General features: G+C 41.0%; 1 protein-coding gene across 1 annotated transcript in view; it reads left to right on the top strand.

Annotated features, from left to right (window-relative positions):
- The window catches only part of LOC150077412 (MOB kinase activator 2-like), a 197667-nt gene extending 184554 nt beyond the window's left edge, over positions 1-13113 (top strand). The window contains exon 5 of the mRNA XM_090386291.1: positions 12472-13113. Within this exon, the coding sequence (XP_090242417.1) occupies positions 12472-13034 (563 nt within the window). The 3' untranslated portion in view covers positions 13035-13113. The remainder of the gene's footprint in view (positions 1-12471) is intronic.
- The last annotated feature ends 4355 nt before the right edge of the window (positions 13114-17468 follow it).

Genomic DNA, 17468 nt, shown 5'->3' on the forward strand with positions numbered 1-17468 from the left:
ATGGTTTGTAGATATGGTCTAGCACATTCATCATTGAGTGGTTCCAGTTTGTAGTTTTGTGTGCGAGTGGGGTGGTGGTAGAGCAGGCGACCTGTCCTCTGGGGAGTTTATTGGTAATTATCCTGAAAACCGTGCCCCAAGGATCCTTGTTACCAGTGGTGGAGACCAGATGCTCCCAGGACAGTTTTTTGCGCTGTCTGATCATTGCATTGTAGGCGTTTCGCACCTCTCTGTATTCGTTCCGTAAGAAATCTATTTCAGCCGGGGGCCACGTTCTTCTGGCACGTTGGAGCGCTCTTCTCTTTTGTTGGACCTGACACCGCAGGGTATGAAGTTCTGGGGACCACTCCCGAGACGGGGACCTTGCGTTTGATGGATGCATTAGCAGCTTTTGCAATTGCCTCTGTAACTAGTTGCTGATGGGTGTCAGGATCCGTTGTCTGCATGATATTAGTTGGAATATTTTGGGCATCCTTAAACAGGTTCCACTCTGCCTTTTTTATAGCATATCTTTGTTGCATGTACCGGCCTGGTGGCGCTTGTGATAATGCCCTGCAAATGTTGAACGTTATGGCACTGTGATCAGAGGTAGACCATCCGTCGCTCACCGTCCAATCTGCGATGTGCTGCGTCAGAGATCTCGTGGATAGAGTAGCGTCTATGGTGGACTCCCATAACGTACTCGAAAATGTTAATAGGTGAGTGGGTCTATTTACCACGTCCAGCCATGTCACAATGTTTGTCAGAAACTCCTCCATCCTTGCGCCATTTCCAGCACCCCTGTGCTTTGGCATCTCACTGAACCAACAGGCTGAGCGGCAATTGAGATCGGCTGAAATGACAATCCTTGCTCCGTCAAGCTCCCTCAGCACGTGTTGAAGATACTGAATTGCTGGTAGGATGTCCTCCCCGGGCCTGCAATAAAGGGATATCGCATAGAGCTCACCCAGAGAGGAGATGATGTGGGCACAAGCAGCCCATGGGGAGCAGAGATGTGAAATCTGTGTCACTGTAAGAGTTAGGTTTCTGACTACAACCGCTGCCCAGGGTTGAACAATTTTATACTTCAGGGGTTAACCCTTAGCTTTGTTCAGATAGGTGTAGGGCTCTTGAATGAGTAAGGCATTGATGTTTTCCTCTTCTGTAATCTTTGTAAGTCAACAGCTTTAGCCTGTTGAGCATTGATCTGTAGGAATTTTAGTTTGCCTACGTTATATTTTTTAGGGAGAGTATCCATAATTTATACGTTGTTGGTACATACTCTTCATTTTAATATAAACAGGACATTTGTTGTCTCTTATTGAGTATGTGTGTGTGAGGAAGCTTCTGGCTCCTGCAGTTAACACAGATGGGTTGGTTGGCCTTGTTAGGGCAGGACTCAAAGCCATGTCCCTTCTCGGCACAGTGTTCACATATTTGCTCCTTCAGGGAGCAGGTGTGGGTCATATGACAGAGTTTACAGCAGCGGAAGCACTTTGGCACTGCTATGTGCTCCCTGAAGTGGTGTGAGCCCCAGTGTATATATATACGATTTTGGTGTGTCAGCACCTGCCAGGCTGTTGGAGTGAGTTCCACCACCCAGTTGGCAGAGTTGCCTGATCTGGATGTAGTTTGGAACTTGGGAGTTATGAGCTCTGTTGGGTTAGTATCCAGGAATGCACGTTGCAGGTTGAGCCTGTAAATTTCATCTCTTACGGAGATTGGATCCAGATCTTTCCGCACATCAAAAATTACGATCGATGATCCTCTCTTTCGGGGGGGGGGGGGGGGCTCAGCAAGTAAGCCCATGGTAGGTATTTTGGCACTTGTTATGATTTTTTCTGCATCCTCTTTTGTATCAGTTTCAATTATTATTCCAGTGTTGCGGGTCTTTCTTATTGATTTGATTCTGGTATGCTTCAGGTCATCTGAAAGAGTGGCCATTACTGTCCTCTTTATTTCATCACTTCACTTGGGTGCCTCAGCTGTTGCAGGCTTGAGTATCACTAGATTTGGAGTGGGCAGCAGTCTTCCGGCGCTGTGACTGTAGTGTCTTAGGGCTTGGTTTGGTTGTCTTCAGCGTGTCAGGCATTTTATTTCTCCCATCAAGGTTTAGAGCCTCAATTGTTGCGACTGCTTTCTGGTGCTGGATGTGAGTCTGGAGGAGTATGGTCTCCAGCTTTGGGGTGCCTCCGTAGCCAGGTGGGAAGGAGCAGTAGTGCGTAGCACACGCTTCTTGATTAGACCGGGGTTTGAGCCCGTCACCACCAAATACGGAGGATATGGAAAGGTCAGGGAATGACCACTACATATTCCCGGAGCAATACGGCCTTAGTTGCTAATGCTCCTAAAAACCAAATAACAACAATCTCCAGCTTTGACCAGAGACTTACGATGTCAGCTCCCAGATTTGTAGTGACTCTATTATTTGAGTCCTTCATTAAGTTTTCTAGGGCTGTGCACAGGGTAAGGGTCTGCTCCAGCACAGACCCATCCGGTACCATCCGATCCAATTGGACTAATTCATTAGGCTTTGGCTGTTCTGTCTTGTCCTGCCGCGTAGCTGCCAGCTCCTGTAGAACCTTGCCGTCACTGGCACTCTTCATGCTCCTGTCAGATCTAGGAACAGGTAACTTACCTTTCCTCTTACTCGTGGAGGTGAGTTCCTGGCCCCCTGTCGATCCTTTATATGTCACGTCCGTCCTTTGATCACACTGTGTAACTTCCATTTGACTCTGTAGTTCAGTTGTAGTAGGTTCTGGATCAGTAGTTTCTAATTCCAACATAATCGGTTTATCGGGGTTATCCCTAAGTTGGGGGTCAGTCTTTCACACGTAGGGAATTTAAGAACAATCGGTGTTTGCTACAAGTCTCTAGCACAATTGCACATCACTAAATACACTATCAAAGTTTGGGCTGTCCACCACTAAATGCAGAGGGGCAGAAGCAATACAACGTGCATCTGGGCTGGAAAGCAGCCATCTTGACCTCCTATAATTTACCATATTGATCATTAATTATTTATAAAATTATACGATATTGGATGTGTATCGATGGCCAGACTCAGTTGCTCTCCACTACCAATCCGGCACGCTGCTACTGTCACATGATCAAAACAAGAAGAACAAAGGCCTTTGTTCGCCTTGCTGGGGAAGAAGCAATAGCAGCTAGTTACCAATGCAATTAATACACAACATTGATTCACAATATAACTAAGGCAGGTCGGAAACCTCAAGGAATATTCAAAAATTTTTAAAAGTTATACCAATCTTCTGTACTACTAGTTTAGAGTCTAACTAAGCAAATTATATGTATTTCTGTTCCATTTTTAATAGTATAAACACTAGATAAATTTGAAACAATGTATCTCTGTGCAATCCTGACTACCAGCGGAGCACACCGGTATCGGTAAAACTAAAAATGGTCATGAATTTCCATTACCTTTGCCAGGTGGTAAAGTGTAAAATGTATTTAGGGTCATATGACACCAGGGGTTTCCCCCTCTCCGCGTTGTTTACATTGTGATGGGTGTGCCAGTTTGCTGGAAATGCCAGAGATTTAAAAGTGTATGGATATTGTTCATTTGTAGTGTCATGTACCATTGTTCATCTGGTCATTTAGCCGCTGGACCCCTACTGAGGCCCAACGTTGCCCCACTTTCGTCCTGTGGAGGCAGACCAGGTACGCCAGTATTATAATTATTTACTCCGGCAGGTCCTGCCACCTAATTTCCTGAGATTTCAGTGGCTAGGACCTAAAAAAAAAAAAAAAAAAAAAAAAAAAAAGTGCACATATACATACATACAAAAAATGCATATACATACACATCAATTGGTATGGTTAGTTCGTGTGGTTAAAGTGCTAGAATGAGAAGCCGAGAGTTTTTGGCAAAATTTATTTTGATGGTTAAATTTGGATTGTGTAGGACTTTCACTTGCGTATAGTTAGAGTGGGGAGAGGGAGACTGAAGATTTGGGGGGGGATATAGTCAGAAGTAAGGAGCCGATAGGGAAGGTAGCTCCAGCATGCAGTGGGGCTTGCCCATGCTCCACCAGAAAGAAGAGAAGGGTGGTGGGGGTTGCAGGAGGTGGCAAGCCGTCTCCCTCCCCCACCGGGGCAGGGGAGTAATAGTGGGCCAGACAAGAGAGCTGACCCAGATCGCCAATAGGGCACGAATGCTTGTGGCTGTGAACTATCATCAGTGGCCTACCATCCAGGGCTAATGGAATTCGTTCAGGCTTTCTTGTCAGGTCCCTGCAATGACCGTTGCAGGTTCTTCTTCATCTTTTGGTGAGAGTCGCTCATGGGACTGAGTCCCGTCTGTGTGTCAGTTGAGAAAGATTTTCATCAGGGTTGAAGGTTCAATCATGTCCATTTGGTGTCTGTGCAGCGCGACAGCTGCTTGGTCCCCAGCTGTGGGTTAAAAGAGTCAGATCTTTACAATCACTGCTTGTGGGATGTGTTCTCGTCATAGTGGTGGTCTTTACACGTTCATTTCTGTGCTTTGGTCCCAACCTGGGTGTGTAGAGTCATTTGCACGCTATAGGTTGGACTTTGGTAGTCATGGTTTCTCCATGGGCCCTATGGCCTGTCCCGGAGTGAAAGTCGGGATGTTTGGATTCAGTCATAATGAGGAATAATAGGATTCGAGACTCCTGTTTTTGTTGTGCTGGTTATTCCACAGGTACAAGCAGTGATTTGGTTGCTCAGGGTTTGCTGGTGGCGGGAGGGTTTGCCTTCTGGTGTAGAGGCTCTGGGCAAATTTAGAGAATTGCTTTTAATTTGCTTCATTCCCCAGTAGATAATGTTCCTGGTTTTTGGGGTTGAATTGTATCTGTGTGATCAGGTGTCCACGTAGATCTTCATAGTGCTCTCACATTCATGCATTATTTGGTCCCATGTATCTCCAGGGAGCCACACGTGCACATGGGATTATCTGTGATGCCAAGGAGGTTCAGTTTGTTGCGGATCACTCCATGTCCTGTGAGGAGGTAAGTAGTGTAGAGTCCAGGGTTGAACCATTGCGGATATTGTGGGTAGACCTGTTGATTAGTTAGAAACTTTCGAGTTATTTCGCCTTTGGTTGAGTCAGTACCGCGTTGCTGCCAGATTGTTTGTAGGTATGTTTCCAGTCTTTTCTTCTCTGTCTGTCTGTTATTTATCGGATCTGTGGTATGGTCTAGATATGTTGTGGCTTTTCCACGCCTGAGTTGCTGCTGCATTCCTGTGCGAATTACTTCCAAGTAGAGAGGCAAGGTTCCCGTGATAACTTGCAGTGCATGTGTCGATACTGTATTGCATGCTCGGGTGATGGTTAGGAGGATCGGTCTGTGTATTATATCTAATCGTCGATTATTCACCACTGTTGAGGCCTTTTGATACCAGGCGCTGGAGGCATATGTAATTGCTGGGATGATGGCTGCCTTGTATAGGAACGCGAGAGTGCGCCTCTTCAGCCCCCATTCTCGGCGGGTGACCCTGACAAGCATGGCTACATTTTTTAATCTTTGTCTGTATATAGTTGAGGTGGGGGGTAAATGATCGGTTTCTGTCTAGTATAATTCCAAGGTATTTAAGTTCATTGACAAGCTTAACGGTTCTATCATTGATTCTAATTTGGGCTGGTCTGGTTGGGGTCAGGAAGCCTTTTAGGAGTATGGATTTCATCTTGGTTGACGAAATAGTCAGATGATGTCCCTCCGCCCAGACTCGAAGGGTGGTTAGTGCTTCGTTTGCGATGACCTCCATCTGAGCCCTAGAGTCAGCGGCCAGTACCAGGGAGGGATGATCAGCAAATGCCAGTGATTTGACGTTCCCTAGATCCTTGTTGAGGAACTCGTCAAGTACACAGTTCCAAAGGAGGGGGCCCAGTACCGAACCCTGGGGGCATCTCCAACAGACCCGGCACTCCACCCTACAGTAGGGAGCATCTACTAAGATCCTTCTGTTACTTAAGTAGCTCCACATAGAGCCATAGAGATTCATTGGTAATTGGGCTGCTCTGAGTCTTGCAAGGACGCTCGACCACCATAGAGCATCGAATGCCCCTGCAAAATCAATCGAAATGAGGAGGAAATATTTTAGGTCACAACTCTCTGCTAAGTCCAGGATACGTTCCAGAGTGTCAAGGGTAGATCTTCCAGGTTTAAAGCCGAATTAGTTGTTTGCAGTTAAATTTGCTGTGTTTTACTATCCTCTGTTTGAGCAGTTGTTCAAATACTTTGCTTAGCACCGAAAGTAGGGCTATTGGTCCATATGATTCTGGTATCTGTGGCTGTTTGGATGGGTTTTTAAGTATAAGTTTCACGCTGGCCACCTTCCAGTCTGAGGGGAACCAGCCAGAGCTGAGGCAGTGGTTGTACAAGTCTAGGAGGAGGTCAGGGGTATATTCGGCAACTTTCTTTACTATTTCCGGCTCCAACATGTCCGGACCTGGAGTTCTTTTGCTTATGGCTGTTTGTAATTCATGGTGAGTGAAGGGCTCTTCCATTCGGGTGGTTTGGTAAGCTTCGTTGGCCAGACAAAGTAGTTGTTGTTCAGGAGTATCATTTCCGTTTAGTGGTTTGAAGGTGGTATTTAGGATGTTGTTGATTGAATCTTGCCAATTTTTTGTCATAGTGCCTTGCGGGGTGATTGTGGAGGATGTCACCTCCCCTCTGGGCAGTTTGTTCCTGGTTATGCGATATATTATGCTCCATGGGCCCGAGTTGCCTACAGTAAACACCAGGTGCTCCCAGGACAGCTTCTTCCGCCGCCTGATCATCGCGGTATATGTGTTCCTGTCATTCCAGTACTGCTGCCTGAGGAACTCCACCTCAGGTGGGGGCCAAGTCCATCTAGCTCTCTGGAAGGCTCGTCTCTTTTGGTTCATTTCCCGTCTCAGTACTTCAAGTTCTCGTGACCACCACGGGACTGCTCCCAGCTGTGGGGTCCTTGTCCTGATTGTCTGGTTTGCAGCACTTGTTATGGCATTTGTTATTGCATGTTGGTGGTGATCCTGTGTGCAGCTCAGTAGTTGGTCGGTTTGTAGGTTGTTGGCTTTGCAGATGATAGCCTCTTTGAATTGTTCCAAATTCGCTTTATCTACTGCATACCTGTTTAGTTTGAGACTAATGACTGGGGCTCGGTGGAGTGATCTTTGCATGTCAAATGTAATAGCTCTGTGGTCGGAAGTGGTCCAGTTCTTTTGAACCTTCCAGGCTGCAATGTGACTGGCAAGAGATCTGGTGGCTATGGTGGCATCCAAGGTGGCTTCCCAAAGGGTTGAACGGAAGGTGGGTAGATTATTGGGACGGTTTAGGATAACAAAGCCACTGTTGGTCAAAAACTCTTCCATGTGTTGTCCATTTCTGGATCCCCTGCATTCCGGGGTCTCGCTGTGCCACAGAGGTGAGCGGCAGCTCAAGTCAGCAGAGACAAGTATCCTGGCTCCATGCAGCTCGGTGAGTACATGTTGCAAGTACTGCGTTGCAGGGAGAATATCAACGCCCGGACGACAGTACAAGGATATCACATACAATTCTCCCAGCGACGATATTATGGGTGCACAGGATGCCCACTCAGAACACAGATGGGTGATCTTTGTCACTGTTATATTAGGGTTTCTCACCACTATAGCCACCCAGGGGGTCACTCCACCCACCTGGACAATCTTGTAATTGAGCGGGTATCCCCGTACAGCCCGGCGCAGGTGTAAGGTTCTTGTAGCAGTATGATGTCAAGATTTTCTTCCTCTGCCTTTTGCCTAACCTGTCCCACAATGGCCTGCTGCGCATTTAGCTGGAGAAATTTAATGCAGCTTGTGTTGTATCTTTTAGGAAGAGTCCCCATAGTGGATCTTTAGTTGTTGTGCGCCTTTTGCTTTTATGTAGACAGGGCATTTGCTGTCTCTGAGTGAGTGTGTGTGAGGGAGTTTCTGCCACTTACAATTTGCACTAACTGAATCGTTTGCTTTGTTCGGGCAGTTTGCGAAGTTGTGCCCCTTCTCAGCACAATGTCCGCATGTTCCTTCTTGTTGGGTGCATGTGTGCGTGGTGTGCCCAAATCGGCAACACCGGAAACATTTCGGGACCGCGATGTGCTCCTTGTACCAGTGGGAGCTCCAATTTATGTATATTCTTGTCTGTTTTGTGATCTCTTGCCAGGCTTCAGGGGCCAGTCAGAGTACCCAGTTTGAGGAGCCTCCATTTCTGCTCTTAGTTTGGAATTTCCGCATTATAAGGCTAGTAGGATCTCTGTCAGATTGTGCCTGTTGGAGGTTGCGCCTGTACACTTCTTCACATATGGAGGAAGGGCTGAGGTCGTTGTCAATGTCAAATATGACAATAGAGGAGCCTTTCTCTCTGAGTGGCTCGGCTGTGAGCCTGAGCGTGGGGATCCTGGAGTTGTTCATAATGAGGTTTGCGTCATCCTTGGTTGCAGTTTCGATGATGACCCCTGTGTTCCACGTCTTTCTAATGGATTTGATTTTGGCAGATCTGAAGTCTTGAGTCAGGGAGCCGACCACTATTTTCTTTACTTCTTCGCTGGTTTTGTGGGAGTCATTTGTAGTGGGTTTAAGAACCACAAGATGTGGCTTTGGAAGTAATGTCTTCCTAGGAGTAGGCGTGAAAGTGGTGGTTATAGTTGTAGCTGTGGTTGTGATTTTGTTCCTCAGCACCTCTGAATAGGTAGGGGGTGTGCTGTGGCATTTCCCTTGCCCCTCCTTGTAGGTATGCCTCGAGTGTAGCATTCACTTTCTCATATTCCACGTGCGTTTTGTATAAAATAGTCTCGAGTTTTGTCCACAAGGAGACTATGTCGGCGTGGAGCCATGCAGTCACTCGATTGCTCTGTTCCTTTAGGAGGTCCTCGAGTGAGTGCCTGAGTGCGAGCATCTGATCAGGCACAAGGCCTTCCAGCAAGGCTGGGTCTAAGGTGCCGCATTCTTCAACAATTTCCAGTTGTTGACTATGTTGTTGTTGCTTCCTTTCAGGGTCAGATTGGGACCTAGTTTCCCTTTCTGGTTTAGGGCCAGTTAGCCTCTTGTTTCGCTTTTTGAAGAGAGGGCTGGTTTCTGTTCATCACTGCCGTCTCTTGGGTCGTCAGTTAGTATAGTTTCGGGTGCTTCCCCGCAGTTCTCTTCTGTTTGGGTGAGATCTTCTGATGGCATGTTGGTCAGGTCGGAAAAATGGGGTTTCCGAATTAATGGGATTATATTGGTGGATCCTTATAGGGGATACGAAATGAAGAATTTTGAGGAGTCACACAAGTCCGTGCGTTTATTAGGAGCTGCACAGCTCTCTGTTGAAGATTTGGGCTATCCCCCACAGTCACATGAGGGGGTGGGGAACAGCAAATTTCAAATTTGTCACAGAAGGACACAGCTGCTTCCTCTCGGGGTATTTGTGGACATTGAAGACGATGGCAAGGTCTGTTTCCCAGCTAAAGTTGTAAATTCCAAGATAGATTCTGTCCATATAAAGTTTATGGCAGGGTGGGGGAGGGATCAAAAAATACATGTTTCTAAGGTAGGAAAACCGGTAAACACACAAATTCGTGGAGCACTCTTGCAGCTCGGGCTTGGCACGATATGGGGCACCTCCCCAGTCAAGTGCAATCTACCAGCGTGGCAACCACTTTATTTTGGTGCCTCTCTATGGCCCTGATGTCAGCCACATGGTGACCATGCGGTCTAACAACAAAGGACACAGATAGAAAACGCTGATAAATTGCTAAATTCCCCGTAAGTTAATAAAGTCTTCTCACCTAAGGAGTCCTCATATGAAAATCAATCGATGAGCACACTTTTCTTTGAAAAATTATACGTTTAAAACAGATATTTAGACACAAAATTCAGGAGCGCTGAAAAACGTGACTGCACATAACAGCGGCCATGTGCAACTTGCAAATTTTAGTTAAAAACGGGTTTTAGTATATTATAGTGAGAATCAACAGGTCTTCAGAAATGTTTATCTTTACCGCCAGTGATTTGGAAATTGATTAAGACAGCATGGATTTCTGCAATATTTTTTCGAGACTGATTTCTGAACTATTTTGTACCACAAGTCAGAAAATATCTGTTGGAAAATAACATGTCATTTAAGCATTGTTAATCATTAATAATCATCCCCCTCATATTGTGGATTCTCAGCCTCAAGTTAAAATAGTGATCCTTCCCTCAAACACCACTTGTGCACTCCAACCTATGGATCAAATGGTCATTTTCACCTTTCAGCAGCATTATTTGAGAAAAACCATAACCCTAGCCTATTGTTGATACCACAGGGAGGAAGCAACAACTTTTGTACAGTTTTGGAATGGATGTAGACATGCTTATGGCAGTAAGAAACATTGCTGCAAGTTGGAAAAATACCAAGCCATTCACTATGACTGATTTGGAGAAGGCTTTTCCTGAAGCTTGTCCACGACTGAAGGTTTCCAAGAAATGCAAGAAAACGTTTTAGAAGAAATAAATTTTAAATGTGGAGAAACATCTTAATCTGGAAGTGGACAGTGAAGATATGAATGAGTTGCTGGAGTCTCATAGAGAAGACTTTACAACCAACAGATTGATTCAGTTGCAGTTATAAATTGAAGAAAGAGATGATAGGGAGGATGAAATCCCTAGAACCCCTTCGAAGAGTGTGAACCTCAAAAGTTAGAAATTGTGATGAAGTTAGGAGAGACAATAGGAGTCAGAGGATTCTGATCCACATTGAAAGAAGCAGTAATGTTGCCAAGAGCCTTTGTGTTGTTACTACCTGCTGAAAGTTCTTTATGATAAAGAGCAGGCAACTCATCAGCTGGAATAAAAAGCTATCTCAGTGAGGCTAACAGCTTGAGGGAATTTAAAGGTCAGGTGGATAGTTACCTATGTGAGGAGGAAGTGCATACAGAGTTTTTATTACTTATTTATTTTTATTTTATTATTATCTATTTATTTACTTTTATGGTTGGTGCAGCAAAAGCCCATGGTTAATACTAGAAAATACTGATAGGTCATTAAGTTAATCATTTTCTAGATTTTAATTCAGGTGTAGATGCTATAAATGGATAAGATAAAGAGCTATAACATCTTAAATTATGTTTATAATCTTAAGAATTACAGGGCTTCTATCATTTTGCATGATTGGTGGCTTAGAAGAATGTGTCTGTTTTTAAATGTTCCTGAATTATGGAAATAAGCTTCCAGGAATAAGTGAATTGCAACACTTAAAATATACCTCTAACTGCATGTAATAGTATACCTAATAAAGGTACTAACTGAATATGGCAAAATCTTTTTAACTCAGGGCTGTCTTTTCCATTAGGCATAATGCCTATTGTTGATACCACAGGGAGGAAGCAACAACTCTTGTACAGTTTTGGAATGGATGTAGACATCCTTATGGCAGTAAAAAACATTGCTGCAAGTTGGAAAAATACCAAGCCATTCACTATGACTGATTTGGAGAAGGCTTTTCCTGAAGCTTGTCCATGACTGAAGGTTCCCAAAAATATATAATTCAAATAGAATTCAGAGTTCTATTCTAACAATAAAATTCTACAGACTAATTTTTAAACATTGATTTCTAAGAAATTCTTTCTTCAGTTTTTCTGTTAGCAGAGTCATTAACAATGTGATCAACAGCATATTGCAATTAAGTTAGTGCTGAAGTAAGTGCTGTGGAAATAAGTTCAAAACCAAATTTGTAGAAATACTTCAGATTTCTTTAAAAACAAAAAATTAGATTTCACAAAAGGGCATCTGAATATATTCGACATAATGCAGTGAGGGCTAAGAATGAAGAGTACTAGGGGTATATGAACACCAAAAGGCGACTCTGCTTTAACTATTTCAAGAATGTATCGTATCAAAAAAATGCAACATTATATTATTTATTAATATTCTTAAATATTATTTATCATCAGTAAAATTTCTGGCTGAATATAGCCTCCATCCATGGCTTAGTCTGCATGTCCAAATATTGGCAGTGACTGTAGAACGTTTTTCTAGACTATTTCACTCAGTACTGAGTAAAAACAGATTTTTCAGTGTTTCACTCTACAAAGAGATAAGCTGACCTTTAATTTAAAGGCGCCGACCGGGCTAGCCAGGTGGGTAAAGCACCTGCCTGGCAACCCAAAGGTCGCGGGTTCGAATCCCGCCTCGGGCTTGGATCAAAGTACTGCAAAAAAACCTTGGGAGGTGCATTATGGCCACAGAAGCCGATGCGCCAACAACTACCAAAAAAAAAAAAAAAAAAAAAAAAAAAATTTAAAGGCACAATACATTGATGCAGTATTTTCACTAATAGTAAATAAATCTATTGAACCAGTATGTTACTGACACAACAAAAACAGTCATCATTCATAGAGTAAGATCATCTCAACAAACAAGCGATATTTATAAATGTTTTCTATGTTTGTACCTCACTTGTGAAAATTATAGGGCAAGTTATATATTTATATATTGACATTAATTTTTCAATATTGAAACTGAAGCTTTGTTTTTTCTCTATTTATTTTTAGAAAAAGAGTTTCCAGGTTCCTTCGAGTGTATAGTGAAGAAAATCCAGCGATTATTGTTTCATGTTTTGGCCCATATTTATCATGCTCACTTTAAAGAAATTGTGTTATTGAATTTGCATGCACACTTAAACTGCCTCTTTTCACACTTCATGTTATTTAATGAGTTCTTCAAGATGGTAGATGAGAAAGAGAGTGAAGTTTTACAGGATTTGGCATTAGCATTACAACTTTGTTCCAAAGAAAAGAGGGTTAAAACAAATGTGGACCTAAAAGAAAAAAGTTTTATAGAGTCTTCTGAAAAACCAGATATTATAGACAATGAAATTAATAATCAACAGAATGACTATGTTAGAAACAAAAGACCACCTTCCTCCTCCTCCTCCTCCTCTTCAGTGTTTCACTCACAGTCATCACAATCTATAGCATCATCTATAACAGCTTTACACTCCAGGTCCAGTTTAGGAAGCCATTCTAGCACAGGTTCTTGTGCAATGGATTCTGCTCTATATTCGCTTTCTTCTTCCACAGCTTCCTATGGCTCTTCTCCACTCAAGTTTCAGTAATCTGTTCGGGCAACTTTAAGCTGTTTGAATTACTTCCCTTACCATCCCTCCCATCTAACAGAAAACTTAGTAATGCACTTCAGTCCAATCTAAATTATTCAGAATACAAACTTATAGTATAAAATGATACTATTAATAGTCTTAAAATATTGTGAATATATCTAATTAGATAGTTAGGTTTGCATTACACAACACTGAAAAAAAGTGTAATCACTTAGCATGCCTTAGCAAACCAACTGAGCTTGAGTATATTTCTCAGGAATAGTGTTCCTATAAGTAGCATATATTAGATAGAAGGTAAAATACTGTAAACAAACATTATTTCTTAGAATTTTTTAATTAAAATATAGATATGTATGAGTTTTTGACTGAAATTAAATGGACAGACATTTAGTTCAATTAAAAAATATATTTTTTATTATGAAGATGACTGCTTTGTAAATCATTTCTGCAGTTCAAAAGGAAAGTGCAAACAGATCATTGTAGAAATAGTATTTATTTTTGTACTGAATATTATATTTTAGAAAAATGAAAAACTTAGAATGATACTTTAATTGTTAAGGATGTAATTTTATACTAGAAAAGAGTTTAATTTATAGATTCTGTCATGTGTTTTGAACTATTTTTCTGTGTAATTTTATTACCTTAGCTGTTTGAAGGTTAAAACGTGCAATCCGTGGGGTGGGTATTTGCATCCTTCATACGTCAGCTTTTCTATTATAAAGTTGTACAAAGCACTGCATAAGTTGATTCTTTTATATTTTATCCTTATGTCCTTGTGATTCACCGATTTCTCTGAGCATTCATTGTAATTTTCTCTTCTTCCCCTCTCTCTCTCTCTCTACATTATTTAAGCAACTTTTTCATCAAAAGAAACACTGAAAAAGTTATTTATTGATAACAGTAATGACATATAACAGGGGATCACAAACTTTGTGGTGACTTCCCTATAATGATAAATGAATGTATGACCTCCCACAGGAATATAAAATAATGATTTCATTTGGGTTAGAGTCGGGCAAGAAATAAATATAATACTTACTTTTAATAATTAAAATTTAATCTATATACACCTAATTCTGTTTTTACACGATAGATACGTTCCTGAAAAATACGTGTAAAAAAAATTCGTGTAAAAAAATACATTGTATTTATGGAAGAAAAGAAGATTGGTTCCGGATCTAAAAAATCAGTAAAAATAATTTTTAAAAAAACACATAAAAATATTCTTTTTAAGCTTATTATTTTATTTCAACAAAATACACATGTAATAATATGTAATGAAAATGTATTCAAGTAAATTTGTATGCATATGAAATGAATTCTTCATGAACAAAAAAAATCTGTTTTACACATAACAAAATTTTATTCATTTTCACTTTCTGATAATAAACGGCGCATACGTTTGCGTACGACTGGAACATCACTGCTATCACTAGAAATGTTGTGGACATCGTCTTCTTCCTCTAGTAATGAAATTCTTTCTGTGATCTCTTGAGCAAAATCAGCACGAGTCTCCTCTGGTGCTGATGTTTCACCGGTTTTACGAACGAATTCAGTTATTAATCGTTGTGTTCGTGTTTTGGTTAGGCCGTTATATAATTCTCTGTAAGAGGCTGTCAACAATTTCAGTTCAAGTTGAAACTTCTCAGCACGTTCCTCATTAGGGTCATGTTTGACAAAATGATTACCTAATTTTCTGGCCAGTTCCAGACCTTATTTTATTAAATCTGCATTTAGAACAGGATCATTTTCTTCATTATCACTACGTTCTGTGGGATAAGGAATCCCAAGGACAATCTCTAATATTTCATCTTCGCTTAGGGCTTTGTCGGTTAACAATTCATCAATATCTTCAAACGATAGATCATCGAATCCTTCTCCACCAATTTTGTGTGTCATTGTAATGATGTTGGGAAATGCGGTCGTATTAAGGATGATGGGATCTTTGCTTTTTACACATTGTGGCCAAACCGCTTTCCAACACGCATTTAAAGTTGCTGGTTTTAATTCAGTTAACGCTAATCCAACTTGATTGATACAATCCATAATTGAGAATTTCTTCCACACATCAATGACTGTTAGTGTTTCATCATTCAGTTTGTCCAAAACGTGTTGGAATTTTCGTTTTACGTAGTATGTTTTAATTGTCGCAATTATACCTTGGTCTACCGGTTGTATCAAAGATGTAGTATTAGGTGGCAGAAATAAAATTTGTACGTTTGGGTGTTCCAAGACAGGATGGCTGGGTGCATTATCAAGAATCAGAAGAACTTTAAATTCTAGACCTTTCAAATTCATATAACGTCTGACTTCTGGGACGAAACATTTGTTGAACCATTCTACAAAGATAGCAGTAGTCACCCAGGCCTTCTTGTTTGCCATCCAGTGAACAGGCAGTTTATTGATATCTACACCTTTCATTGAACGTGGGTTTAGGGCTCGATTTACCAGCAGTGGTTTCAACATACGATCTCCTGAAGCGTTAGGGGAAAATAATAAGGTCACACGATCCTTAGCTACCTTAAAACCACCAGCAGTTTTCTGCGATTTGGCTACATACGTTCTGTTCGGCATTTCTCGTTTCCAGAAGAAACCAGTTTCATCTGCACTCCACACTTGATCAGGAGTGAATCCTCCATCTTCAATAATTTTTGCAAGTTCCTGCGGGAATACTTTAGCAGCCGATTCATCTGCAGATGCAGTTTCACCTTTAATTTTTATATTATGAAGAGTATTCCTTTTAAGAAACCCTGTCATCCAACCTGTACTCGCAGAAAATTCATACTTTCTGTTTAATTGAGATGAAGTGCTTGGCTCCTTTTCTTTAATCTGTCTGTAAATTCTTAGTGCTGTTTGCTTGATGGCATTTCCATCTACTGGTACTTTTTTTTTGTGATTGGTCTTCTATCCATATTACCAGAGCCTTTTCCATTTTTTCCTTGACAATATCTCTTGTATATGATGATGAATTAACACTTACTTTTGTTCCAGAACATACCGACTTCCTAATGCAGCTTCATTTTTCTTAATAGTTCTTACGGTAGCTTCATGTACACCAAAATGCTTTCGTACAGACGTAGCCCCTTATCCAGTTGCAAAACGATCTAAAATTTGAATTTTAAGTTCCAAAGAAATCGCTTTCCTTTTCATTTTGGTAATAGGCGAATTATTCGACATTATATAAGGGCTACCGAAAAATATCTCAGTTATAATTAATAAAAAAAGGTATGAAAAATTTGTAAACTTACAATTTATTGACTATCGGCAAAATTAATAAATTTTTATGTGCACAAATTTCACTAAAGATTCTTTCACTTTGAAATAGAGCGTACTACTAAATGTCTTCCGAAGATACAATGCACAAATACCGTAGATGTGCACCAAATTCAATAAAAACGTTGACGATTCATAGATATCTAGACGTACACATTGGTAAACAAAAGCACGCGTTTCAAAACGCACACACTAGCTGTTATCCAATCTATTGGTGCGTGTAAAATAGAAATGATACTAATATGATACAAATTAAAAAAAAATTTTTCTTAGAATTTAGGCAAAAAAAAATTAATTGAAATCGTGTTAAATCAAAATGACTCGCGTAAAAAGAGAATGAAATTTTTATTTTGAATTCGTGCTAAATCAAATTCGTGTAAAAAAATTCGTGCAAAAACAGAATTAGGTGTATTAAATAAAACAACAATAGAACTTACAACTTTATAAAAGTTAACTATTTAATTGAAAGTAAATGAAAAAACAATCAAATTTAAAACCTGGTGTAAAATTTAAAAAACATTCTGAGACTCCCCCCCCCAGTGGGGGGAAGTCTCCGAATGTTTGCAACCCCCCACAGTTTGAGAACCTCTGCCACATAGTAATGTGTTTGGCTTTATCTGATTAAGAAATGGCCTTGGGGTATTAAGGATATTATATTTGATATAAATTTCAATGTAATAACAAGGAAAAAAAATTCCATAATAAGGCTATATATTTCACCCTTCAGCATTACCTTTTTCAAGCACTATAAAACTTCTTAAATTTTTGTTGGAAATACTCTTAATAGCTTCTTCTAGGAGAATTATTAAATATGGTAAAATGCAGCCATTATCAACCCACTGCAGTATGGAAGCCTCCTCAACAATTCATGAGGGAGATGGACCATAATCTGCCACGCTGGTCCAATGTGGGTTGGCAGATCAACTGTATTTAGTAGTCAGGGGCTTGAACCCCGATCTACTCAAAGAGCGTGTGCTACTGCACTCCCGCTCCTGACCACTTGGCTATGGAGGCCGTCATTAAATATGGTAATGAATTATAATCTTAGCCTTGTTACTTTATCACATATTTGTATTAAATTAACACTTTTTTTAGTGCCGATTAAATGCAGGATTTGATTATTCATATGGTGTGCTGTTGTAAGAAATTGCATATCAT

This window comes from Mastigoproctus giganteus, chromosome 12 (assembly GCF_048544385.1).
Source record: "Mastigoproctus giganteus isolate SK-2022 chromosome 12, ASM4854438v1, whole genome shotgun sequence".
NCBI classification, from domain to species: domain Eukaryota; kingdom Metazoa; phylum Arthropoda; class Arachnida; order Uropygi; family Thelyphonidae; genus Mastigoproctus; species Mastigoproctus giganteus.